General features: G+C 38.4%; 1 protein-coding gene across 6 annotated transcripts in view; it reads left to right on the forward strand.

The window, feature by feature from the left end:
- The first annotated feature begins 6 nt into the window (after positions 1 to 6).
- HECTD2 (HECT domain E3 ubiquitin protein ligase 2) overlaps positions 7 to 27,803 on the forward strand; it is a 77,881-nt gene continuing 50,084 nt past the window's right edge. For 5 of the 6 annotated variants that reach the window (XR_004626216.1, XR_004626217.1, XM_034662938.1 and 2 more), the window contains exons 1-2: positions 7 to 234; positions 19,176 to 19,305. Coding sequence is in view for 3 of the 6 variants with exons in the window: in XM_034662938.1 (XP_034518829.1) it covers positions 97 to 234; positions 19,176 to 19,305 (268 nt within the window). In the remaining 3 variants the exon portion in view is untranslated. The remainder of the gene's footprint in view (positions 235 to 19,175; positions 19,306 to 27,803) is intronic. The other variant, XM_034662940.1, reaches the window with a different exon arrangement.

Raw genomic sequence — 27,803 nt, forward strand, 5'->3', positions numbered from 1 at the left:
AGCCCTCTTGCGGCCGCGGCGGCAGCAGCGCCATCCCCAGCAGCAGCCCGGCCGCCGCCGCCGCCGCCGCCTAGCGCTCCCGCCGCCCGGCCCGACATGAGTGAAGCGGATCGGGTGCCCTCGCCCGCCGCGCCGCCGGAGGTGGCAGCGGCAGCTCCGGACGAGAGGAAAGGGAAGGAGCCTGAGCGCGAGAAGCTGCCGCCCATCGTGTCAGCGGGCGCCGGAGCTGCTGCGGTAAGCGCCGGGCGGGGGCAGCGGGGCGCCCCGACGGCGGGCGTCGGGAGGGAAGGCAGGGGGCGCCCGGCGACCCCCGGGGCCCCCAGCGGAGATGCGGCCAGGCCGTCCTTCCCCGGGCTGCAGTGGAGTGTGCCTCGTGGACAGCCGCGAACACTTCTCGAGCTGCACCTTCCACAGTCGGGAAATGTTAGGGTGGCCGCGTCCGCTGCCCATTCTCGGTTATTGTCTGGTTTGGGGGGCCCACTTTCTCTAAGGAAATGACCAGCATCTTGGAGTCGACGTTATCATCTGTTGGGTGAGGGCAAGGTGTCAGGCAGGGCGGAGTGGGTTTTCCACGGAGGTGCCTGCCTGCCTTTGGGGCGCAGAGATTTAACCCCTTCTCTTCGATTTTCTTTCCCTTCCCCCCCCCCCCGGGATTGATCAGCTGTGCGGCGAGTTCCACTTAATTGTGATCTTTCCGTTGCTGTCAGGATAGTGGGAGGTAGATGTCTCGGTGATGGTTTTATTTTTCATACGGTACAGACATGTGACGTAAGGTGGAGAGGCTTTTTTAACCTTTTATTTAAACTCAAGTTATCTAAGCTTGACAGGGATGATTTCCCAGCTGCATTTTCTTAAGGATTATTTGGAGAGCGCTCTAAGGCTTCGAACTACATATTGCCAGATGATGTAATGGGACAGCCCCCCTTCCCTGTTTTTACTGGTGGCTATGACTCTGGTTACTTTGGAGCACACACACACAAATTAATCTCTGATTTTTGAGATTTTTATTTGACATACCATTTAAATACTTTTTGAAAGTTTGCTTTGGTACATTTAAAGGCCATGACTTGTCATGCATCTGTACTTGACAAAATAGTAAAAGTTTAGAGAACATGATACATTTTCTTTATTCCTACTTGCAATTCATTCCTTAAAACCTCCCTCTTAAATGACTAAGAAGTTACTAAAATAGCTCACTCTTTAAAGTGTTAGGAATAATGTTTTGATTCTGTAGGTTTTTAAAAAATGTCTAGGGACTGTGATAACAGGAAATTGTTAGAACAAGCTCTGATCATTAAATCAGTGCAGCAAAGTGTGGACAGTAATAAAATGACATATTAAAATATAGCTACAATTGAATGGTAAATTGGAGTTGTGTGCAGTTAGGGATCACTTTGGGAAATGGTTTGAAGGTATTTGTCACCCAACTGCTTGCAGACCCAGTTCCTGTGTTGGTACCCTAGGCTTTCAGAGTTTATCCAGGACGTTCTTAACTTGCAAAAAGACAGTGTTTTGAAAATTCATTCCTAAATCAGTTGTTTAAAACAATGAATGCATATGCTTCTAAGAAACAGTTATATGAATGGGTTTAGGTCCTCAAGTGAGCACCCTCCCCAAAACATATTTGGGGAGAAATTGATATACTATGGGACCAGGTCTACAGATTGTTTCCTGAAACCGTTGGAGTTCAGAGTTTTGGAATCCAGAGTTTTTCAGATTTTAGAAAGGCAATTCGTTACATATGTCATATAATAATATCCACAGTGAGATACTGGCCAGTTCTTCTTAATCAAGCATGTCAGTCAGTAGCTCTGCAGTGAAATGTATGTGTGTTCACACTAAGAGAGGTAAAGTCAGACTTAAAGTATAAATAGCTTCATATCAGTTCAGATCAGGTTGGATTGTCAGAGTTCAGGTCAGGTACATGTTTTGTCACTCTATGAGTTATAAAAACCTTTCAGTTTTAATAGCTTATAGGATTTCAAAAGTGTGAATAAAATATTATGGACTTTTACTACCAAACAAGAATAGAGTTCGATAAGTTTTTTGAAACCTTGAATTAAAGAAAATTGAATAAAATATGTGTTTGGTCCTCCAGAGGGCAGGAGAGCTGGGATGATGTCTGAGTTCACAAGCAGGTGGGGAAGGCCTTGGTTTGGAGGGACAGGGAAAGACAGTTTGTGGCCTGTTTGGTTGTTTTTCCGCCTCCATCGTGGATTAGATGAAGCTTCTGGAGGTTTGCTTAGGAACCTGATTGCCATCAATAACTTTTTCTTTGGGCCACTTTAGTGATTCTTTTTGCCCCAGGTGAATAGTTCTATGTAGACTGAGTTTATGACTCAATGTAACCCTACATTATTGGCTTTTTCCAAAAATCATTCTATTACATTTTTATGGGAGTTTGGAAATAATTTAAAGTGACAGCTCCCTAGAATAAATAGAAGGCCAGGTTATGAAGACCCTAAGTAAGCTCGAAGAGTTGGGACTATAGCCTGGAAATATAAGGAAATGTGCAGGGGTGGGATTGAGGATACTGGAAAAAGCAGCCCTAAAGTGATTGATCCTAAGACCACCTAAGTGTCAAGGAAGTCTGTTCTAGCCAGAAAGTGCCTAACACAGTGGTCTCAAACCTGACTGACCACAGTTTCCCTGGTAGAACATTAAAATCTTGATTCCCAGATCTCACCTCAGAGCACAGTTTTCAAACTTTTATGCACAGTAGAATCACCTGGGGAACGTTTAGAGCCATCATTGTTCGGTTTCAATTGCAAACCAGTTAAATCAATTTCTGCAGATGGGGCTCAGACTTCTTTTAAATTCTCAGATGTAGCTAAGATTGAAAATTTGCGCTTTATGTACTAAAGAGCTCCATGAAATCTGTATTTTAACTACATTTGTTCAAGTCTACTTAGTTTATGGAGCAGCATTTGAAATGGACTGGTGAAAGATATGTATTAAATCAGTGAGGCACAGCAGAGACCAAGGGTGGTGGGGGAACTGAGAGAAATGGTGGTTAAAGTGGTTCTAGTTATAGATGCTCGAGAGGCTCGGGATAGAGACCTCAGAAAACCACCAGGGTGCATGGTTTGGCCTTGCTGCTGTGTAGAGGTGATGCAAGTCCACAGAGTTGAGGAGGCTGAGGAACTGGAAGCAGGACATGGATACAGAGGGGTGGTGGTGTGAACATTGAATTTACTGAGGTTGACGAATTGGAGTGGAGGAGAATATTGTAAACTAGTTGTTGATATAATACAGAAATTGGAAAAAAAATGGTGAGTAGGAAAGAAGAAAATGGTCAAAGGAAGAGCAGAAATAATAGTGGCAGGGCACCTGGGTGGCTTAGTCGGTTAAGTGTCTGACTCTTGGTTTCGGCTCGGGTCATGATCTCAGGGTTGTGGGATCAAACACTGCATGGGGCTCTACACTCCGCGTGGAGTCAGCTTGAGATTCTCTGTCTCCCTCTCTCTCCCCCGGCTCTCACAAGTACTCATACTGTCTCTCTCTCAAACAAAATAAATAAATTCTTAAAAAAAAAAATAATAGCGACAAGTGAGGATGAGTTTGACTGTCTACTTCAACATTTAAATCAGGTGAACAGGAAGAGGGAGGAAGTTCTCCCCAGGATAGGATAGCAAGGAATGAAATGGGTTCAAGCCAGAGCTAGATTTAATGAAATCAGGGAGGTGAAGGGAAATGGAGGAAAACATTTTAGGATTTCAAAGGGAAGTTTGCCCCACTGGAGGCCAGAAGACTTGTCAAGTAGATGGAAGGTGAGGGGAAGGTTTTGAGGGAAAGCATAAAGTTTGTGGAGAGGATTTGGTAGAAGTCAGTAGCAAGAATGAGAAGTTCATATACATCGTGTCAGGTGTGTATAAATGGGCTTGGTGAAGCCAGTAGCCAAAATGAAACTACCAGTTATTAAACATCTATTATGTTTAGCTTTGGGCTAGATGCTACAGAAAACACAAAAACATGGCCTAAAGAAAATTCCTGCCTCAGAGAAGGCAAGGCTAACACATGGAAACATAACAAAGCAAAGCAATGTGTGTAAGTCACAATGAGCCATAGAAACAATTTGCGCTATAGGAGACCAGAGAAAGGAAATCAATGTGTGCAGAACTGTGAAGAAAGGCCTTGAAGTAAAGGTAATTATTTAAGCCAGCTGGCCATTGAAGGATGATAGGATTTGGATGGGCAAAAGAAAGTGGGATAAGTATTCCAGTGCGGAAAACAACATGAACCAGGCTTAAGGAAAAGCATTAGGGAGTAATACAGTGAGCCCAATGGAAGCGTGCTGGGAACTTGTGGGAGGTAAGTAAGATTGCCTCGGGGCTGGAGCCAGATCACTAGGCACAGAAGTATGGGCATTTTTTTCCCTCCTGTGATTAGTGGGAAGCCACTGGAGTTGCTTAAATAGAGGAACGACATAATGAAATCCATGGTAGTGATTAGCAGTAGTTAGCCTGGAGGGGGAGGAGGAAGAGTGCAAAGAAGGAGCTTTGAAGTTGGTACCTGAGATAAACAGGTGCATCCTCTCAGTTGGTGGCCATGTGATAACTGGAAGGGATGGAAGAACCCACATGACGTGGAACCTTACTAGACAACAGAATGGAAAAGAAGGAAGACTGATACAGAAAAGGATTTGCAGTTTCCAGACAAGTTATCTCAGAGAAAAATGTTTATATCGAAAGGCAATCCAGGCAATAGCATTCCAAATAAACATATGTGTGTGAGCTCTTATGCCCTTTGTCCATTCTGTTCTTTTTTTTTTTTTTTAAGATTTTATTTATTTATTTGACAGAGACAGCCAGCGAGAGAGGGAACACAAGCAGGGGGAATAGGAGAGGAAGAAGCAGGTTCCTAGCAGAGGAGCCTGATGTGGGGCTCAATCCCAGAATGCTGGGATCACGCCCTGAGCCGAAGGCAGACGCTTAACGACTGCACCACTCAGGCGCCCCTGTCCATTATGTTCTAAACAAGAGGTGAGACGGCTGAGAGTGAAGGCTGTGGTGCCAAAGGTGTTGTAAGCAATTTAATAAACCACAGGTATTATAAAAAATGCATCGTATATGTATGCTTAATATATATAAGTAATATAAATCATAGCCAGGATTTGAGTACCTACTCTTTGCTAAGCATCTTCCCTGTATCTATCGTTTAGTCAGGTTGCAACCAAAACCAATCCCAATAACCACTATGATGGTGAGGAAGGTATTCTCATTTCACAGAAAAGGAATCAGAGTCAAAGAGGTTACCTGTTCCTCGCTGAAGGGTAAAATGGTGAGTAAGGAGCAGAACTTGGTTTAAAATTGAGACTTTTCTGACTCAGAAACCCATGCTTTTCCACGTACTGTAACTATGGTCAGGGCAATGTGGCTCGAAGAACCTAGACCTATAGCAATATTTGTTCTTTTTGAAAAGAGGATGTGGTCTAGTGACAAGTTTGTTCAAAATCTTGTTAACCAGAGATAGAACTATTATGGAGGAGAAAATGTGTTCTAGGATATTCTGATAGTGTCAGTTTTAATGATGGTATGAATGAATGAATGAATTTTTTGTGTAAAATAAAGCAATCTCATTAAAGAAAAATAATCTGAGCGTCTTGAGACATAAAAAGGAGGGTGAAAGCTATATAAATATATATCCAGGGTGTCTCTAATTTTGAGTGGGTTGTAAAGTCTGTTTGTCAATTTTTTTTAACTGCACAGCCATTATGTTGTTGCCTGCTTATTCTCTCATTCATAACTAATTCAGCATATTAGGACATAAGTAATTTGACTATATGTAACAATTGGAGAAAAATTACAACTAACACATTGTAAGTTGTGAACCAGAGAAACTTGAAAAGTGCCCTATGTAATACTGAAACCTCCTCATAGGGTAAGTGAGAAGACAAAAATAATACACATAAAGCATTTAGAAAAGAGCTTTGACAAAGTGAGCACTCAGTAAATGTTGGGTGATGATATTATTGTTGTTGTTATTTGCAAACCAACATCTGTAGCTGGGTAGCTTTTTGTAAGCCAGCCCGCCCTTTCTAATTCTGTCCTGTGGCTTTGGTACTTTCCTTCATAACCTTCTGTATCAAACCTCCAGTCCTGTACCACCCCATCTTCCTTCTCTTTTCCTACCATGTGCGTGTGCCCATGTGCACGAGTGTGTGAGCACGGGTGCGTGCGTACACACACACACTGAATGAAAGGACATTATGCATTCTCTGAACTCTTCAGGGTTGGTGTATGCCAGGGTTTATGTGAATTTCTTTTTGAAGAGGAAAAGAAAGAGCTTCAAAAAGGGGTACAGCTAGTGTTGCCAGAGTAGCAAGTTATTTTGGCATAGTGTTTGGAAATTAGCTTGCTTATTTTTAGTTTGAGTTGAGGAAGAGAGAGTAGAGAAAGATCAACAGAAGACAAGTGAGGAAGTGGGTGGAGCTGAGAAAGCTCTGGGAAGCTTTGATTTCCCTGCTTTTTTCTCCTGTTCTTGTTTTGTTTTGTTCTGTTTTGTTTCTAGTTTGAGTTTACTCTATGGGTGAAGGATTCCTTCTGGCATTGCAAAAATGTTAGACTGCTAAGCCTTATATGAAGAATTAGTTGTTCCTAACTTGATATTTGTAACTTAGTGACATTTTGGTAAGCAGTCAAAAAACAAGTTTTGGGGAATGATTGTAGTAGACGAATATGCCTTTTAAAAATAGAAATTATTGAAATTTTACTATTGAAAAGTCTATCTGAAGTGTGAGTCTAGTCATTAAAGAAAGCTCTAATTTCAAATTAATTTGGTTTTTATCCACTCGTCTTTATTAAAGAACAGCAAATTGGTTGAGGAATTGTGATTGCATCAAATCATACATTTTAAAAGTAGTATTTTACTGTATAACAATAATCTATTGATGCAATTTTTTTCTTTTCCTCTGTTGTAAAATAAGTGAATAAAATCTCCCATGCTACCTTGCCTTCCTGATGAGTGAACACTGAATTTTCTGTTTCAGGACTAACATTTCTTTTATATTAAGTAGGGTTAATTTTCAGTTATTTATAATATTAATTGCATTGTGACTTTTTTGGTGTCAGAATTTTGTTTCAGGATCCATATCCTTATTTCCTAGTCTCCTTTGAAAGAGGTGGTTTATATCACTTCAGGAAAGCAATTCCACTTGGACTGGTGCTATTTAGTTTGGGAGGGAAGTTCACACCTTGAAGTAGCTAACTTTTCACATCTTAATGCAAGGCTATCCAGCAAAGTTAGCACTTCTGATTTTATAACCCAGCATCCTAATAGGGAACTGTGAAAAAACATACAAAAAAGAAAAACAAAGTATTTTTACTCAGTTACAGGGCTTTAAATAGTCTGCTTTGTAGACTAAACACATTTGAGGCCTCTCCTCTGATATGCCCCTACCTGGTAATTTAGGTCAGTTTCTATAAAAAGTTGGTAAAGCAGACTATCTTTAAATGTTTTTTATTTTAACTTAAAACATATAAATGTACATTTGTTCACCTGTCTTTTGACACAGTAGCCTTCGTTTAATAGCACAGGAAGCCACTCACTCTTTGTAAAGTAGTTTTTCTATGCATTATAGGTAGTTTTTGGACTCATTGATACTTAATGATACATGCATTATGCATTATGTTAGCACTTAACCTGTTGCTGAAATATTTATCTTTGAATATGAAAAATATATTTCAGTGAGGTATGGCACAAAATATAGATTGCTATGTATAGATGTATAGATATATAGATATAGGTGTCTATCAGAAATTACCAAAACAAGAAACTCAGTTTTTATTCATTCAGATATCTTTTATTCTTTGTCTGTAGTGTATTTTATACCATATTTAAATCCACTACCTATCCAGCAAATCCCTTCTTCCAAAAATGATGTAGGGATATTCTGAATCAGAATAATAATTCTTTTCTTTTCCCTAAGATTGTATGCTGTATTGGATCTAGTTTAGGAAAATATGTTTTCATCTGTCTAGAGCAGCTCTGTCCAGGAGAAATACAATGCAAATCACATATGTAATTTAAAATTTTCTAATAGCCACATCAAAAAGAATAAAAATAAAGAGGTAAAGTTACTTTTAATAATATATTTTATTTAGCCCAACATATCCAGAAATTTACCATTTCAATATTTAATCAATATAGACACTGGCTGAACTGAACTACTTTACCTCTTTTTCATACTACGTCTTTGAAAATTGTGTATTTTACACTTACTAGGTATCTGTTTGGATTAGCACATTTCAAGTCCTCCGTAGCCCCCTTTAGCAAATGGCCGTATTAGTGCAGATCTGGAGGATATCTTCTTGTTCTCCCAAGATTTCTTAAATCCATTCTTAGTTTTAATTATTGTCTATTCCTCTTATAGCGGTCCTCAAAGTGTTATCTTCTGCATCCTTATAGACGTCCATGAGGTCGAAACTACTTTTATGATACTGAGATATTATTTGTCTTGTCTTATTTCCACTCATTCTCCTGAGTGTAGAGTGTAGTTTTCTAAAGGGTACATGACTTAGTATTGCAACAAATTGAACACAGAAGCAGATAGAAGAATCCAGCTGTCTTCTGTGAAACCAGATGTTAAAAAATAGATTTGCAAAATGTAAATGCCACTCTTCTCACTAAGATTTTTTGTTGTTGTTTGAGAAAATATATTTTCCATACATGGGTTTATTGTTATCTTAAAAGGAATTAATACATGCAATAATTTTTAAGAGTGTAAAGGGATCCTGAGACTAGAAAGTTTGAGAACCACTACTATAACATATGTTGAATTTCCTTGTTTGCTTTTTATTTGGCATTATTGATGACAGCTATTGTACAAAAGTGTATTTTCCAACTAACCAAGTGTTATATTGAACATTTTAGAATACCCAATCATTATTTATTGTATGGAGCATTTTCTAAAACACATTATGTAGGGGTGCCTGGGTGGCTCAGTCGTTAAGCGTCTGCCTTCGGCTCAGGGCATGATCCCAGGGTCCTGGGATCAAGCCCCACATCAGGCTCCCTGCTCTGCTGGGAGCCTGCTTCTTCCTCTCCCAGTCCCCCTGCTTGTGTTCCCTCTCTCACTGGCTGTCTCTCTCTCTGTCAAATAAATAAATAAAATCTTTAAAAAAATAAAATAAAATACATTATGTACCTCTCAAATAGAAGATACTGAACACAATTTAACATGTCCTGATCCCTGTGACAGCTTTGCATCCAGAGCTGACCACTTCACAGAGCTCTGTGCAGAGTCCATTTGTAGTGTTTGTCCCTTCAGTAAGTAAAACTTGTGCCAGTTGACCCAAATAGCTAGAATGTAGTATTAATTTTCACTTGATGTAGTTTAAAATGCAAGCATTTCCCAGTTGGTTACCAAAACTAGTTAAATATGTTTAAAATATGTTATGAATAATGAATTCTGTAGATATAGAAATTCAATTTAAAATATTTTAATTCAAAGACCCTAAGGTAGTGAGATGATATGGCTTTAAAAGGTGTTTCATGATGGAACAGAGCCAGCATATTATTCTTTTATCAGTGATTGGTTTAGAATATGAACAGAAATGTTTTATCTTCTACAGCAGCTTTTGGGGAATAGAGGATGAACAAGGAAAATTTTACCAGAATCTTGAATATGATAGAACTTGGTGTTCAGTACAAAAGCTATCATGGAAAACCACAAATATCCTTCTTATTAACACCTGATGAAAAATATGATAAAGAAATTAGAAATTTAACTCAGGTGTAGTTTATTCCACAGGAAAGGTTAAAAACAGGAATTTGTATAAAAATTTAAAATTAGGTTGACAATATTATATGTTAACAATAGCAGAGCAGATACTCTATTTATATTTTTTGAAATTATTTGTGATTATAAATAGTCAAAGCGACCATTGAGGTCCATATTAGGTACTTGTGAAATATGATCTTTGATTAGTTATGTAATTACTACATAAATTTTTTTTTTTTTTTTTTTGCTATTTATCGAACCTGTGGTAGCTTCTGCCTAGAGTTAGGTCTATTATTTATTATGCCAGGTTTAAATATTTTGAGTTTTTTTCCTCAATGAATTCTTGGTGTTTTTTTCCTTCATGTTCCCTCTTTGTGCTTATCTTCAATCTGTAACAGCTGGTTTGGTATCCTGCTACTCTATTCTTCAACACATCCAGCCCACTGCTTGTAGGCTGGCCACATTCCAGGACTTCATCCTTAGTGTTCTCCTTCTGTAGGACTCCTAGATTGCATTCCAAAACTCCTCAGGAAACCAGATGTAATAATTGTGGTAGATTCAATTCTTAGAAGACTTACAAAGAAATGTTCTCTAACCTTTAATTTAGTCTGATGTTTGATGTCAATACCCAATAGCTTCTTAAGTTGATTCTCTAATTTTTAGTTTACCATGACACAACATGCTGCCCTGTTTTTTCTTGTAAAAATATTAGGTTATGTGTAAGATTTCTCTTGTACAAGCTGGTGTGGGACAACGGCCATTTTGTGAGTCTCCTTTTATTAATCTGTAGTGTACTGTCAGCCTCTGAAATTGTCCATGATTTGTTTCATGTCATTTCAAGTATAAAGTATCAAGAACATAGCCATCTTAAAACAAGAGACTTAGTAGACCAAGGATTTTTTCATTTAAGTTCTTTTGATTGCAAGGAACAGAAAGCCGGGCCATATATGCCTCCCTTAGGAAAAAGGGGGATTTATTGGAATGATACATACACATAGATCAGAACCGGAAAGCAAACTGGAACAGAGACTGGCCGCTCTCTGTGCCTCTGCTGTTCTCTCACTCTTGGCTGGCACTCTTTTCCATATTCCTTCATCTAAAATCTGGAAAGATCTCCTTCTGATTATGTACTAGGAAGAATCAGTGCCCTTTATGCCAGGCCACCTAACGTGCAGCCACTCAGGCTACAGATGGCTACCCTTTGGTTGAGTGCCTATCTCTGCTCCCATCTGTGGCCATTCCTGCCCAGAGAATAGCAGTAATGCTCTGGGACCACAGAAGCAAACATTGGATTTGGCAGCCATGAAACATGCTCAGTGTATCTTCCCGCAAACCTTTGTACCCTTCCAGCCACTGGCCTTTCTCCCCTTCTGTAAAGCTTCTGGACAGAGCAATTGCTGCTCATTGCCTCCACTTCCTAACTTTCCACTCATTCACAAGTCCAGTTCATATAGTTTCTGCCACCACCATTCCCCTGAATCTGTTGTCTCCAGTGTCCCCAGGATTTCACAGTTGTTCATTCTAGTAGGTGCATTTTATTTTATTTTTAAAGATTTTATTTATTTATTTATTTGACAGAGAGAGACAGCGAGAGAGGGAACACAAGCAAGGGGAGTGTAAGAGGGAGAAGCAGGCTCCCAGCAGAGCAGGGAGCCCAATGTGGGGCTCAATCCCAGGACCCTGGCATCATGACCTGAGCCGAAGGCAGACGCTTAACGGCTGAGCCACCCAGGCGCCCCTCTAGTAGGTGCATTTTAGACCTAATCACTCTCCATTGTTTAACATCACTGACCATTTTTTTCCTTGAAACTTGATCTTCCCTTCATTTTTAACACATCACCTTTTCTTGGATTTCATATCTCCTTGGCCATTGATACTTTATCTGCTTTGTCAGCTCATATCATACGTGCCTCAGAGATACTGCAGGTTTAATTCCAGACCACTGGCATAAAGCATATATCACAATAAAGCGAGTCAAATCAAACTTTTTTTAGTTTCCCACTGCATATAAAATTATGTTGACACTCTACTGTAGCTTATTAAGTGTATAAAAGCATAATATTTAAAAAACAATGTACACACCTTAATTAAAAATACTTTATTGCTAAAAAAAATGCTTAACCACCATTGGAGCATTCAGTGAATCATAATTTTTTTGCTGGTAGAGGGTCTGGCCTTGATGTTGATGGCTGCTGACTGATCGGGGTGGTGGCTATGGCAGTTTATTAAAATAAAACAATGACGTTGGCTGCATCAATTGACTCTTCCTTTCACAAATGATTTCTCTGCAGCATATGATGTTGTTTGATAGCAGTTTAGAGCTTCTTTCCAAATTAAGTCAATCATCTAAAACCCTGCCTCTGTTTTATCAGCTAAATTGATGTTCTTATCTGCATCCACCCTTGACAATTCAACAGTCTTCACCAGGACTAGATTCCATCTCAAGAAACCACGTGCTTGGCTTATCCATGAGCAGCAATGCCTTATCTGTTAGTTTCACCATGTGATTGCAGCAGTCCAGGCACATCCTAGGCTCCCTTCTAATTCTAGTTCTCTTGCTGTTTCCCCCACATTAGCAGTTACTTCCTCCACAGAAGTCTTGAACCCCTTAAAGTCATCCATGAGGGTTGGAATCCACTTCTTCCAAACTCTTGTGAATATTGCTATTTTGACCTCTTCACATGAGTCACAGATGTTCTTAATGGCATCTAACATGGTGAATCCTTTCCAGAAGTTTTCATTTGACTTTGTCCAGGTCCATCAGAGGAATTCCTATCTAGGGCAGCTACAGCCTCATGAAATGTATTTTTTAAATATGATTTAGAAATCAAAATGACTCCTTGATCCATAAGCTGCATGATGGTTTTTGTGCTAGCAGGCATGAAGACAACATTCAGTTCATTGTACATCTCCATCAGAGTTCCCAGGTGACCAGGTGCATTGTCAATGAGCAGTAATATTTTGAAAGGCATCTTTTTTCTGAGCAGTAGGTCTCCATAGTGGTCTTAAAATACTCAGTAAACCATGTTGTAAACAGATGTGCTGTCACCCAGGCTTTATTATTCCATTTATAGAACACAGGCAGAGTAGATCTAGCATAATTTTTAAGGGCCCTGGAATTTTCAGAATGGTCAACAACATTGGCCTCAACTCAGAATCACCAGCTACATTAGCCCCTAGAAAGGAAATCAGCCTGTCTTTTGAAACCAGGTATTTACTTCTCCTTTCTATGAAAGTTTTAGATGACTCTTCTTCCAGTCGAAGGCTATTTCATCTGAAATGACACTGAAAAACCTGTTGTTTAGTGCAGCTGCCTTCATGAATTAACTTAGCTAAATCTTCTGGGTAACTTGCTACAGCTTCTGTATCAGCATTTGCTGCTTCCCTTGCACTTTTGTGTTATGGACCTGGCTTCTTTCTTTAAACCTCATGAAGCAACTTCTGCTGGCTTCCAACTTTTCCGCAGCTTCCTCACTTCTCCCAGCCTTCATAGAATTGCAGAGAATTAGGGTCTTGCTCTGGATTAGGTTTTGGCTTAAGGAAATGTTGTGGCTGGTTTGATCCTCTATCCAGACCACTCAAACTTTCTCTGTATCAGCAGTAAGGCTGTTTTGTTTTCTTATCATTTGTGTGTTCACTGGAGTAGCACTTTTAATTTCCTTCGAGAACTTTTCCTTTGTATTCACAACTTGGCTGTTTGGTGCAAGAGGCCTAGTTTTCAGTTTATTTCATATATCAGTGTATCTTCTTCCTTAAGCTGAATCGCTTCTAGCTTTTGAAATAAAGTGAGAGATATGCAACTCTTGCTTTCACTTGAATATTTAGAGGCCATTGTAGGGTTATTAGTTGGCCTAATTGAATAATATTGTTGTGTCTCAGAGAATGGGAGGCCCATGGAGAAGGAAGTAGATGGGACAACAGCCGGTCCATGAAGCATTCAGAACACACACATTTATCAATTAAGTTTGCCATCTTAAATGGGTGTGATTCATGGTGCCCCAAAACAATTATAATAGTAACATCAAAGATCATTGTTTATGGATCACCATAATAATAATGATGAAAACGTTTGAAATACTGCATGAATTATCAAAATGTGACACAGAGACACAAAGTAAGCAAATGCTTTTTAAAAGTGGTGCTGACAGACTTCTTGATTCAGGGTTTCTACAAACCTTCAATTTGTAAAAATGCAGTATCTGCGAAACGTTATAAAGAGTAATAGGAGGAGGTATGCCTGTATTTCCCACAGTTCTGGCCTTATATTAGTTTTGCACAACAATTGCTACGTAATAGTGGCATAATGATAACCCTGTCAGTTAGGAAAAAATCCATTATTTTGGCACGAGAAACATGTTTTTGCCTAGTGAGCATTGATTCCTTTTCCGGTCACTCAGAAATCATATTCATATAAAACCCAGGTTAGAATTTTACATACTCTTAAATCATATACCCCCTTGTTTATAGTGAGGTGTCAAAATGTGCATGTTCTCCTGAACTTTGAAATAAAGCATTTTATGTTATTTATTTTGTAATTTATGGAAGGGTTCTGTGATTCTCATTATGCTTCACATTTGGAACTGAAGTAGCTCTTACCTGTTGCCATTGCTTTGGCCCAGCCTTCCATGACTCTTCATTCCCTATTCCTATTGTCGTCTTGGTTTAGACTTTATTTCCTCTGATACAAAGGTTCTCTGAGGCCTGGTTTAGCTTCTAGTTTTACTCCCTCTAGCCTCTTCTCTACACTGCTGACGGAGTAATTTTGCTAAGAAACAGATATGATCATATCACTCCCTGCTTAGAGGTCCTCAGTGATTTTTCCCTTTCTCCTTCCATCCAGCACAGCATCTCTACTCCATAGCTTGAGGGCTTCACGATACGGTTTCTGCCTATCTTTCCAGTCTCATCTCACTGGGCTGTTCTCCCTTTCTGATTCTCTGTTTCAACCACACGCTCCCTGAATCGTATTGTTGCTCAGTCTTAGATAACAGTTAACTGTCTTTGACAGTTATCAGTGAAAAAACAAAAACCGCCCTTGGTATATTAAATTATTGCAGATATTTAAAGCTAGGTCAATATAGCTCCATTCCTGAGAGGCCATTCATTGATCTCATTTTACAAATTGGTTATTTTTATTAATTGCTATGTATAAACAAAATACATAGTGCATCAGATTTGGCATTTATTCACACTAGCATTTGAGATGTTCTATAGAACAAAACATGCAAGTAAGCAAACTTGGCCCTAGTAGGTAATAAAATTCTTATGTAAGTATCCTAATATTTATAATAAGAAATGATTTACTTTTTCAAATGTATAGTTTATTTTTATTTCATTTTCCTAATGAACATACTAGTTCTGTGAATTTGAGTATATTGCTATAATTTACCAAGATTATGCAGATTATGTAATTTACCAAGAAAAATATTAGATATTATTATCTTGTCTCTTTCTCCAGTTTTCTCTCTTCAGGAATCTATATTATAAATCTATTAGAGATTAGAATTGATAGCTGCTGAATGGATTTGTTGATTGAATCAGTTACTTGTTACTTTATATTATTCAGAGATTCCACAAGTGAACGAAGCTATGTTCTTTGGGACCTTCTTTTATTGAGAAGGGGTAGAGGAAGAAGTAGGAAAATAAAATATTGAGTCTTTCCTAGATTGCTAGGACCTCATTTCCTTAAAGTACATGTAGTTTTTCTCCTTATGTCAATTTCCTCTGCTTACTTGAGTTGCTACTAAAGCTATCGAATTTCATTCAGCATATATCTGTAAAAGTCAAGAAGATAATAGCCACAAAGTGTTGTTGTAGAAACAAGCTGATATGTGTAATGTACCTACTGTCACAGGATATACTCTAAATAAGCAATAGCTACTATATTGAGAAACTTGGATATATGATGATTTAAGGGTACAGACTCAGGGTCATTCAGAATTTAAATTCCCACTTACCAGCTCTGTGAACTTGGGCTTGGTACTTCAATTTCCTTATTCATAAAGTGGGGTTTAAATACATATAGGAATGGTACATTAAGGTGCTTAATATAGCACCAAGCCTATAGCAACTACTCAATAAGTGACTTGTTTTACTACGCTGTTACACAGGAATAGTCATTTGTTGAGCCACTCATCACATTGTAGGTTTTGTACAAGACCCTACATGATACTGTTTATGATTCTGAAACCAGATTCATCTCCTACATCTATTTGAAGATTACTCTGTTTTACCTAGGCAATATGTCTAATAGCTGGATCATGTAGCCTAATCCTAACAGAAATATTGATCAGTCTTCACTGAGCCTAAATCTAGTCAGTAAGCAAACATTTCTACTTAGGGCCCCATGAGAATGAATCAGATGGTCCCACTTATCTCTGAGAGAGTAAGAAATGTGGGAGAGTCAGTCCTTGGTAATCGTAAACGTTTTTGCTACATGGTATATGAGCTGATTCTGAAAAGGCAAATGGAAATCAGTTCAGTGGATTAGGAAGGAGGAGAGGAAAAGGAAACTATTGTGAAAGCAAAGAAATTACTTTTAGATTAAGGGAGTGAATATTAAGAAAGAAGTTGTATTCTATTAAGCATCTATAAGCTGGAAAGAGCTAGAGCCGAGAACAAACCCTGAGGTAGCCCTATAACTGAACATTGCCCTGGTAATATTTTGTTTATAATTATAAAATACAGATGAATTACGTATTATGGACTTTACAGTTATTATTTTGTAGAAAGTGTGTTAATGGATAGATTCTGTGCTATAGGAAGAGTGCACTGTTATATGTACCTCTGGATCCCTAAGTGCTGAGCATTATTGTTTCTCCCCCTGTACCTATTTAACCCAAACCTAACCCCTCACCCATCTCCCTTCTGGTAACCATCAGTTTGTTCTCTATAGTTAAGAGTCTGTTTCTTGGTTTGCCTCTCTCTCTCTTTTTTTCCCTTTGCTCATTTATTTTGCTTCTAAAATTCCACATATGAGTGAAATCAAATGCTATTTGTCTTTCTCTGACTTATTTCACTTAACATAGTACCCTCTGGTTCCATCCATGTCGTTGCAAGTGGCAAGATTTTATTCTTTTTGATGGCTGAGTAATATTCCATGGTATATATACCACATCTTCTCTGTTGATGGACATCTGGGCTCTTTGGCTATTGTGGACATTGCTGCTATAAACCTTGGGCTGCATGTGCCCCTTCAAATCATTATGTTTGTATCCTTTGGATAAATACCTAGTAGAGCAATTGCTGTAGGGTAATTCTATTTTTAACTTTTTGAGGAATCTCCATACTGTTTTCCAGAGTTGCTGCAACCAGTTTGCATTCCCACCAACAGTGTAAGAGGGTACCCCTTTCTCCACTTCCTTCACCAACATCTATTGTTTCCGTCTTGTTAATTTTAGCCATTCTGACTGGTGTGAGGTGCTATCTCATTGTGGTTTTCATTTGTATTTCCCTGACACTTTTTCATGTGTCTATTGGCTATTTGTATGTCTTTGGAGAAATGTCTGTTCATGTCTTCTGCCCATTTCTTGACTGGATTTTTTGGGTTTTTTTTTGGTGTTGAGTGTGATAAGTTCTTTATAGATCTCGGATACTAGCCCTTTATCTGATAGGTCATTTGCGAATGTCTTCTTCTATTCCATAGGTTGCCTTTTAGTTTTGTTGATTGTTTCCTTTGATGTGCAAAAGCTTTTTATCCTGATGAAGTCCCAGTAGTTCATTTTTGCTTTTGCCTTTGGAGATGTGTCTAGCAAGATGTGGCTATAGCCGAGGTCGAAGTGGTTGCTGCCTATGTTCTCCTCTAGGATTTTGATGGATTCCTGTTTCACACTGAGCTCTTTCCTCCATTTTGAGTCTATTTTTGTGTATGGCGTAAGGAAATGGTCCGGTTTCATTCTTCTGCCTGTGGCTGTCCAGTTTTCCCAACACCATTTGTTGAGGAGATTGTCTTTTTTCCATTGGATATTCTTTCCTGCTTTGTTTAAAGTTAGTTGACCATATAGTTGTGGGTCTATTTCTGGGTTCTCGATTCTGTTCCATAAATCTATGTTTCTTTTTTTGTGCCAGTACAGTACTGTCTTGATCATTACAGGTTTATAATATAACTTGAAGTCTGAAATTGTGATACCTCCAGTTTTGCTTTTCTTTTTCAAGATTGCTTTGGGTATTCAAGGTCTTTTGTGTTTCCATACACATTTTAGGATTGTTTGTTCTAGCTCTTAAAATGCTATTGGTGTTTTGATAGGGATTTCATTAAATATTTAGATTACTTTGGGTAGTATAGATATTTTAACAATATTTGTTGTTCCAGTCCATGAACATAAAATATCTTTCCATTTCTTTGTGTCATCTTCAATTTCTTTCCTTAGTGTTCTATAATTTTCAGAGTACAGGCTTTTACCTCTTTGGTTCTATAATTTTCAGAGTACAGGCTTTTACCTCTTTGGTTAGGTTTATTCCTAGGTTTATTCCTAGGTAGCTTATTATTTTCGGTGCAATTGTAAATAGGTTTGATTCCTTAATTTCTCTTTGTACTGTTTCATTATTGGTGTATGGAAATGCAACAGATCTCTGTACATTGATTTTGTATGCTGCAACGTTTTTCAGTTCTAGCAGATTTTTGGTGGAGTCTTTCGGGTTTTTTATGTTTAGTATCACATCATCTGCAAAGAGTAAAAGTTTTACTTCTTCCTTGCTGATTTGGATGCCTTTTATTTCTTTTTGTTGTCTGATTGCTGTGGCTAGGACTTCCAGTACTATGTTGAATAACAGCGGTGAGAGTGGGCATCCCTGTCTTTTCCCGGCCATAGAGGAAAAGCTCTCAATTTTTCCCCAGCTGAGATGATATTAGCTGTGGGTTTTTCACCTGTGGTCTTTATTATGTTAGCATTATCTTTTTTAATTCTGGTACACCCAAAGTATAGTCAGTCACAGCGCTTAGAAAGCAATGAGCTCTAAAAGGTTTATCTTTTCACATGAACTGTTAAAGTTGCATCAAAAGACAAGAAAACCTTCAATGAATCAACATGCGAGGTATCACATGCATATTAGCTATTGAAAATAATGTTTGTGGAGCTCATAAAAATAGTGTTATCTAAATACAAAGGTAAAAGAGCCATTAACATGAATGGAGCATGTACAATGTACGAGGAGTTGTGCCAGTTACCATATATGCTTATCTCAGTGAGACCTCATAGTAACCCTATAAGGAAGATAGTATTAATATCCCTATTTCCAAACTTTATCAATTCGTAGGCACGATACAACTATTTTCATTTTATATTTAAAACAATTTGATCCTAGAAAAGGTAAGTCAGTGTTACATATTTATCTGTGTATCGTATATCTATCATCAAATTAAAATCTCTGTTTAAGTGTTTATGATTTCTCCAATAAAATAGTTTAAATATAGCTAGTGGGAATTATGCTGCAACGTTAACTTTTCTGTTTTTAGGGTTTGGACAGAGGATCCAAAGGCCAAATTTCCACTTTTAGCAGTTTTATTTCAACTGTTAACCAGAAGAAAGAAGCCGCTGAAAACAGAAGCTCACCTACACATCTTGTTTTCCCTAACATCAAGAATGGTAAAATAATAATAATAATTGTTATTAAAAGTACATATAGTCTGGCTGAAAATATATTATCAAACTATTAAAAAGTAGTTTTTTGGTAGGTGAAGTTAATTAATACAATATGAAATAGAACTACGCTGTATAAATATTTACAGAAAGGAGCAAAATTGTTATTTTTAGGTGATTGTTATCTAGGGTAAGGTATGAATGACATACAAAGCTCATGAGTAATAGAATTTGGTTAAGCAGCCGACACCATAAAAATATATGAAAATTCAATAAATTCCTTTATCTGAGAAATAATCAATTAGAAGAACTTGATGGAAAATAATGAAATACTTAGAAATAAACCTAAAAGAAAGTGAGCTAAACCTGTATGAGAAAAATGGTAAGACTTTATCAAAAGACTAAAAGGTCGTGGGATGGAAAAACATCAAGATGTCTCGTATACCCAGTTTACTTTCTACATGTAATACGTTTTTCAGCAGGTTTTTTTGGGGGGGATTATCTTAAGAAGATGATGCTCCATGTGATCCATAAGTATCCGTGTCCAAGAAGATGCAGGCAGAAATAATGAGGGCCCATTCCTCTGTAGCACGTAGATTACAGAGCTATTACAATTGCAGTACTGCTGCGAAGACAGCCAAATAGAGACAGATCAGTAAAAAATATAGTATATAAGTGGTATTCAGTTATTCAAAAAATGGAAGTAGGATGACTGGTTAACCTATTGAAAATAATAACTTGAGCTTTTTTTTAAACTACAAAAGTACTAGAAGAAAACACAGGACGTTATTTATATAAAAAATCTCTTGGCGTGATAACAATGCCAAGAACCATAAAACAAAAAATTGACAAGGTTCAGTATATAAGAAAATTTAAAACTTCCATAGGAATTTTTTAAAATCAGAAAGCATAAACATCTACAAATGTCATAGTCTGTGAAAAACATATCCTTGATCATAAAGATTATTAATAAATCAATAAAATGAACATTCCAATGAAGAAAGGCAAAGGATCTAAACAGACCAATCAAAAGAGGAAATATGAGCAGTAACTACACATGTGAAAGGATGCTCAATCTCACTTGTATTTAAGGAAGTACAAAATTACAATAAGAAGTTAACATTTTCCTCTGCAGTTACAGAGAATGAAAGGATTTATATCTGTGATGTTGTCTAGGGAGTGTGAAAATTGGCACTTTTATGAATGGGTGGCTTGGAGCACTATGCCTCTATTAAGAAAAATATGGTATGTGTATAAAATGTCTAGGAAAGTGCCCACAGTACACTGTAAAATGAAAAACACAAATTACACTTAGTAAGTAGAATATGACCCCAGGTTTTTAAGAGTAGGGAAGAATTTTATACTACTTTGAGCGTATAAAGAGGTATGGAACGATGCCCACCAATCAGTTTAATGGTTTCCTCAAGAAAGTAGAATTGGGTGTTTATTATAAATATGCTTTATTTCTTTATACAACTCTGTATTGCTTTGTCACAGGAAACATCCATTACTTGCATAATTTTAAGTTCCCCTGGCTTATAACAAAACAAATATGCAAAGGTTTAAATGGTTCCTGTACCCAAACAACACAAAACAAACCTAGAAATGTTGAAGGACATAGTTTTTGGTAAATTACTCGTGTCCATATCTGCGTGTGGCATAAATTATTCTCGCACAGATTTTCGGTTGACACTCCATGCTAGTGCTATACCTGTACTCTGCACTTTTGCAGGTTAGTATTTACCTTATTTCATTTATCAACCTTTGCCTTTAATGACTTCTTTCTTCCTTTATTTATACAATCACAGTGTGTGTGTGTGCACGCGCACACACACACATTCTATCACCCCATTCTCACTCCAAAGAGGCACGAGTACACTTTACATCAGTCCCCCAACCCACAACAAAACAAAACAAAGCTGTAATTGTGGTACCATTAAAGAAATAAAGAAAATGAGCCTATTTGATGGAGAGAGGAGTTGAGAGAAATGATATATATTTTAGACATGTTAACTAGATAACAACTGTAAATTATATTTGTGTATTATTTATGTATACATTACTTTATTTGAGCCTCACAACAATCACATAAAATAGAAGAGATATTAGAATCCCTGTTTTATTAGTTTTCTATTGCTGTATAACAAATTACCACAAACCTAATGGTTTAAAAGCAACACCCGTTTATTAGCTGATGGCTCTTTAAGTAGGAGGTCTTGGTGAGTGTGGCTGGGTTTTCTACTCGGGTCTCACAAGGTGTTGGTTAGGCTGGACTCTGGGGGAAGAAACCTCCTCCAAGCATCTTCAGATTGCTGGCAGTATCCCTGCTGTCAATCAGCCAGGGCTGCTCTCCGCTCCTAAAGAGACCACTTACAGACTGCCACCTCCGCTCACAGACCCTCTTGGAGTATTGTAGCTTCCTGTTTTAAGGCTGGTAGCAGGAGCCTTTGTGTTGAACCCCCTTCATGTTTCCAGCCTCTCTGACTTTGTCTTTTGCAACCAGTGGGAGAAAACTCTCTGCTTATAAAGGTCTCATGTCATTAGGCTTTGCCTACATGGATAATCTCCCTTTTTAAGGTTACCAATCAATTATTTCTATCTGCACAGTCCCTTTTGTCATGTAATGTAATGTAATCCTGATGGAACACCAGAAAGCTGAGACTCATGGAGGCCATCTTAGTTTCTGTTTATCACACCATTTTATAAGTTCGGAAACAGGCTCAGAGAGGGTAAATGACTTGGCTGAGGTCACTGCTAAGTGTCAGAACCAAAATTCAATCCACATTTTGTGACAACAAAACCCTTGTTCCTCTATCTGACAGATAGAGGAAATTCCTGATTGACTTGTTTCTCTTGACTGATTAATCATATCACATTAATCATACAACTCTAATTACATCATCTTCATACTCCCTAATGCTTCCAAAATTAAATAAAAAATTTTTACCTTGACACTCAAGGACGTTCAAAATATGACAGCTTTTCAACGTTATCTCCCACTTTTCTCCTACATATAACTTACATTTCAGCTATTCTCCTAGATGCCTCATACCTTACCTCAGAGATTTTGCCAGTTTGTTCCCACTGCCTGGAATACACTCTCCCCTCTTTTCCACCTGACACATCCTGTCCTTCAAAGCTACTTCCTAATTAAACCTTTGCTCATTCTCTCCAACCAGATACAGTTCTTCCCTTCTTTGACTTCCCATTTAGGTTTTCTTTTGTTATCACCTCTTATCAGTCATGCAGTCTTGTGTATTATCATTTGAATGCTATAATGTCTTAGACTGTATGTTCCGTGAGGGAGTAAAGGTTACCTTGTCCATTAGAGGTTCTTACAGGTACAGTTGACCAGTTGACTCTTGAATGACACAGGTTTGAACTGCATAGGTTCCACTTACATGCAGAATTTTTCAATAAATAGAGTACAGTACAGTGAATGCATTTTCCTTGTGACTTTCTTAACATTTTATTTTCTCTAGCTTATTTTAAGAATATAATGTATAATGTAACAGACAATTTATGTGTTAACCAACTGTTTATGTTATCAGGAAGGCTTCTATTCAGTAGTAGGCTATTAGTAGTGAAGTTTTGGGGGAGTCCAAAGTTATACATGGATTTTCAACTGCATGAGAGGTTGGCACCCCTGACCCCCACATTGTTAAAGGGTCAACTGTGTTTATTGCATAGAGTCAAACAAGAGAGAACCCAGGACAGAGGAAATAGCTGTCGGAGTGGATGTGCCAAAGCAGTAACAGAGGCAGCCACAACAGCAGCTTCATATAGTGCTTACTATGTGCCACTCACGGTTCTACGCACTGTGCATATATGAATTCATTCAGTCTTTACAGCAGCTGAAGTTGGAATTCTTTTCCCATTTCAAAGGTAATGAAACTTAAGCCACGGAGAGTTTTAAGTGACTTGCCCTGCATGAACTTACATAGCTAATGAATGGCAGACATAGAAGAAGGAAGAGAGCCAAGGGTAGTTTTGGATAATGCCTTCATTAAAAGGAGAGTTGGTAAAAGAAAAGAAAGTGAGTCGTGAAAGAGGGAGAAGACGTGTTGGGCTGTGACTTAGAAATCAAGGGAAAAGAGGGACGCCTGTGTGGCTCAGTCAGTTAAGAATCCAGCTCTTGGTTTTTGGCTCAGGTCATGATCTCATGGGTCATGATATCTAGCCCTGCATGGATCCCTGTGTCAGGCTCCATGCTCAGTGAGGAGTCTACTTGAGATTCTCTCCGTCTGCGCCTCCCCCAGCTCGCACATGCGCACTCTCTCTCTCTAAAATAAATAAATAAATCTTAAAAAAAAAAAAGATGTCAAGGGAAAAGAAAATTCAAAGAAGAGGATTTGGTCTACGATGTCATTGCTAAGTGAGGCCAGGATGAGTAAGCACTGAGACAAAGCCAAGGATTTGTTGTTTAATGTATTTATTGTTGACTTTTAAGAGAACAGTTTCAGTAGGATGGTATGAGGAGAATTCAAACTGTAGAAAGTTAAGGGGCGGATTAGTGGCGAGGACATAGGAGCAACGTAGACTGCCTAGCTTGAACTGAAGATTAGCTTGAACCGAAAGAAAAGCAGGATCTAGTGGAGTAGTGTGGTCAAGGGAAAGGATCTAATACAGAGGGAGAGACTAAAGTTGCATTAGGAATATAAAATAATAAAATGAATGAGTAGGATAGAGAAGTGGTGTGAGGATAAGATCAGGGAAAAATGCAAAGCACAGGGGTTGAGATGTCTGCTCCAGGAAGATTAAAAGAGCACTTGTTACTCACACAATGGAATTAGAGGGAAGAGAGGAAGTAGGAAGAGGAAATGGAAGTAGGAAACTCACTTCTTCTCCCCTTGAATTCACTAATCTCCTCGGAGGGTGTATTAATTTCCTCCTGCTGCTATAACATAGAACACAAATTTGATAGCTTAAAACAACAAAATTTTTGGTTCTGGAGGCTAGAGGTTTGAAATCCAGGCATTGATGGAATTGGTTCTTTTTGAAGGTTCTTAGAGTCTGTTCCATGTCTCTGTCCTAGCCTCGGGCGATTACCAGCAATCCTTGGTGTCCCTTGCCTTGTAGATGCCTCTCCAAACTTTGCCTCTGCCTTCACATGGCATTCTTTCCTGTATGTCTTTCTGTGTCCAAATTTCCCTCTTCTTATGAGGATACCAGTCATTGTCTTTCCTATATGTCTTTCTGTGTCCAAATTTCCCTCTTCTTGTAAGGATACCAGTCATTGAATTAGGGCCCACCCTAATCCAGTATGACTTCGTCTTAATTTGTTTGCATCTACAAAGGCCCTTTTTCCAAATAAGGTCACAATCACAGGTGGTAGGGTTTAGGACTTCAAAATATCTCCAAACATATCCATTTGACGACACAGTTCAGCCCACAACAGTGTTAAGTATCTTAAGAACATTGAAATGTCTGCTGTGGAGAATAATAGTCAAAAAGAAAGTCATGAATAGCTATAACCTTCTTTGTTTGGACTGTTTGTTCAAATTCAATAGCCTTTGCTTCCATGCTGATTCTTGTATTCTATTCTGTCTATACTAAAATCCTGATGTCGGAACCAACGTATTTGCCCACAACCTACCTGCCTCCTCCTTGGGTGAATGCATTGACTCTGAATATGGTCCATCTGTTTGAGCCCCCACTACTTGTCTGTTTCCCTCTCATCTGTGCCAGTCTTATGGAATCTGGACTCAGCCCCAACCTGCACTTGGAGTATGTGTATACACCACTCTAGAGGAATCGACCTCTTAGCAGACTTCTTTTACTTTCTTGGAACTCCTGGTGCTGACTTCTTCTAGCTGTTCTTTCTGGATACCACCTGCATTCAGTTGTCACTTGGAGTTCATATGTCAGGGCTGCTGCAGAAAGAATTCTTTTACTGAATGGGAAGTTAGACTAAGTCTTCCCAGTGTAAGCATGTTTATAATTCCTTGATCTTTTGGGAAGCCTCTTTTACTTGCCAGTAAGATTGTTTCCTCAAAGATGCATCATTCTTGGCAGTTATTACAATTTCCTCCCTCTTCTCTGGTAGCAGGACCTATGCTGGGTATTCTCTAACAGCTTGTCTCCCCATCTGATCTTCAAGTGGTATTAAAGAAGCTGCAAAAGCCCAGCGTGGGTTTACCTAACAGCTGAGGGATGCCTTTCCTCCCTGTAGATCACATGACTAGGTCTGCCTGTCGAGTTGGCTGTCCTTTTGGAGATCAAAGAAGTGTAGGAGTTTTACCTACTACAACAGCTGTTAGGGATGATACATCTCCAGAGAAACAATATAAATGTTAAGTAATGGTGGAGGGGGATTAGCCTTGGGTTCTCTCTTATTCTTTTCTATCTTCCTTCTGAAGTGATTATGTCCCTTGTCAGACTTCCTTCAAACATCTTTAACCAGCGCAGAACATCTTGGAAAGAAATGGAGCAGTTTCTCCCCATATCTTTTATAATGTCTTTGCATTCTTGGTTATTCAGAAAAGAGTAGACAGGATCTCTGACGTTCACCTCAAGGACACTGTTCCTCTCCCAGCTCCGTGCATTTCATGAGTTTACTCTAGAAGATCCCTGATAGGACATAGTGAGCCGGGCAGTTTTCTACCTCACTCTGGAGAAAGGCATCCCATGACCTTCCCACTCTGAAATAGCTCCGGAAAAACAAATGGTGATTGGATCTGTGTGTGGTGGTGTCCTGTGAGCTCTACACAGGTGAAGTACCACAGAGTTTTCACAGTTCCTCCAAGACCAACTTTAGAGGCAGACAGAGAAACAAGCTGTTAGAAGAAACCCAGCCCAGGACTTGCCATCTGGGGAGAGAAAAGGATTTGAAATAGCTGTTTTAGGAATCTTACCCTAGAAGTATCTCCAAAGCCTCGAATGACCCCATCTCTAGGTTTCTGTGGAGAACGAACTGATTTTAGACTAAATCTCCAAAATCCTTCCCTGGGTCGGAGTGAGTACCTTGGACTTGATTTTTCCTTACTGTGCCTAGGGGAGAAGTACTCTATCAAGAACATAGAGTACCCTGCTGCATTTATTTGTTTACTTATCTGTCTCTTTACTAGTCTGTAGTAAATTCTTAAGCCTCTATTTTGGAGAGGGAAAGGGCAATTCTTTTTATTTTTTATTGAAATCAATTTTTTGAATAGGTAACACATTTTGTGTTTCAGAAAATCAAAACTATAAAAACAGTATGTTTCAGACATCTCGTCTTTACATTCTTCCCTGCTGTCTTATTATATTCTTTCCTGTGTTTCATTATGCAAACGAAAGCAAATATAAATATACATTCTCATTTCCCACCTCTTCTTAAAGAAAAGTGAACTGTGTATACATCGTCCAGACCTATTCTTATTAGTTAGCGTGTCCTGGCTATTGTTCTACATCAGTACATACAGAGCTCCCTTATTCTCTTTTTATAATTATGTTCCACTGTATAGAATGTACTAGAACTTATTTAATAAGATCCTATTAAAAGAAATGAGTCATGTCCATTTTTTTACTAAACAATGCCACAGTGAATGAATCTGTACATATGTCTTTTTGTGTTTCTGACACATTCCTAGAAGTGGGATTGTTGGGCCTGAGAGTAAATGCATCTTCATTCTCCTTGAATTTTTAATTTACTAGTGTATCGCCAGGATCCAGCCTCTATGGTACATAGAATCTTTACTCAGTAAATAGTTTACTGAATGAGGAAATATATGGGAGACAGTTTTTCTGGGTTTCTGGTCAGTTTTCCCTGTTGGAATGTCAGACACATCTCTGTAATAAATTCTCTAAGATATGTCTGGTGTAAGGCATCTGTTCCACTAGAGGTAACCTTCTGGAAAAAGGACTTTTGAATATTTTTATAACTAGACTCATAAAAGAACATTTCACCTGTATTTTTGTTGCAGTTTTATAAACATAAACATCATTGAACTTAGTAAAAAGTACATCTCCAAAACAAAAACTAATGAATATATTCAATATATTTGGCTCTGGTGGCTAAAGTCCTGTGAGTCAGAGATTTTTTTCCCTCTTTCTTCCTTTCTCTCTCCCACCTTCAATTTTATTTTTTGCCAAATGTTCAGGAAAGTCACCCTATAGACAACAACGATGTCAACACCACCTGTTATGACTAATCCCCTCTGGTCTCCCTGCTTCAGTTGCCTGCCACTACTGACGTAGTGAGGGCTCTTTCCGTTTGTAGCTCATTTATCACCTGCCTGGTACCCACACACTGTAAATTATGATATTAAATAAGAACTGAGTATTTGAGTGAATTACTAACAGTGAGTGTCATTGTGACCTTAGACATTACACTTAGGCCTCATGAGCCTTCATTTGCTCATTTATAGAATGAGGAATTAGGGCATTATGAGTTGTAAAATATCCTTTACACCAAAGTTTTGTGATTTAAAGGGTTCATTTTCAAACATATTGATTTTGTTTGATCCTTGTTGTGTTTTGTTTTGACCTGTCATAATGTACCAGGTCCTACTTCCATGTAAATTTAG

Source organism: Ailuropoda melanoleuca, chromosome 6, assembly GCF_002007445.2.
Source record: "Ailuropoda melanoleuca isolate Jingjing chromosome 6, ASM200744v2, whole genome shotgun sequence".
Lineage (NCBI taxonomy): Eukaryota > Metazoa > Chordata > Mammalia > Carnivora > Ursidae > Ailuropoda > Ailuropoda melanoleuca.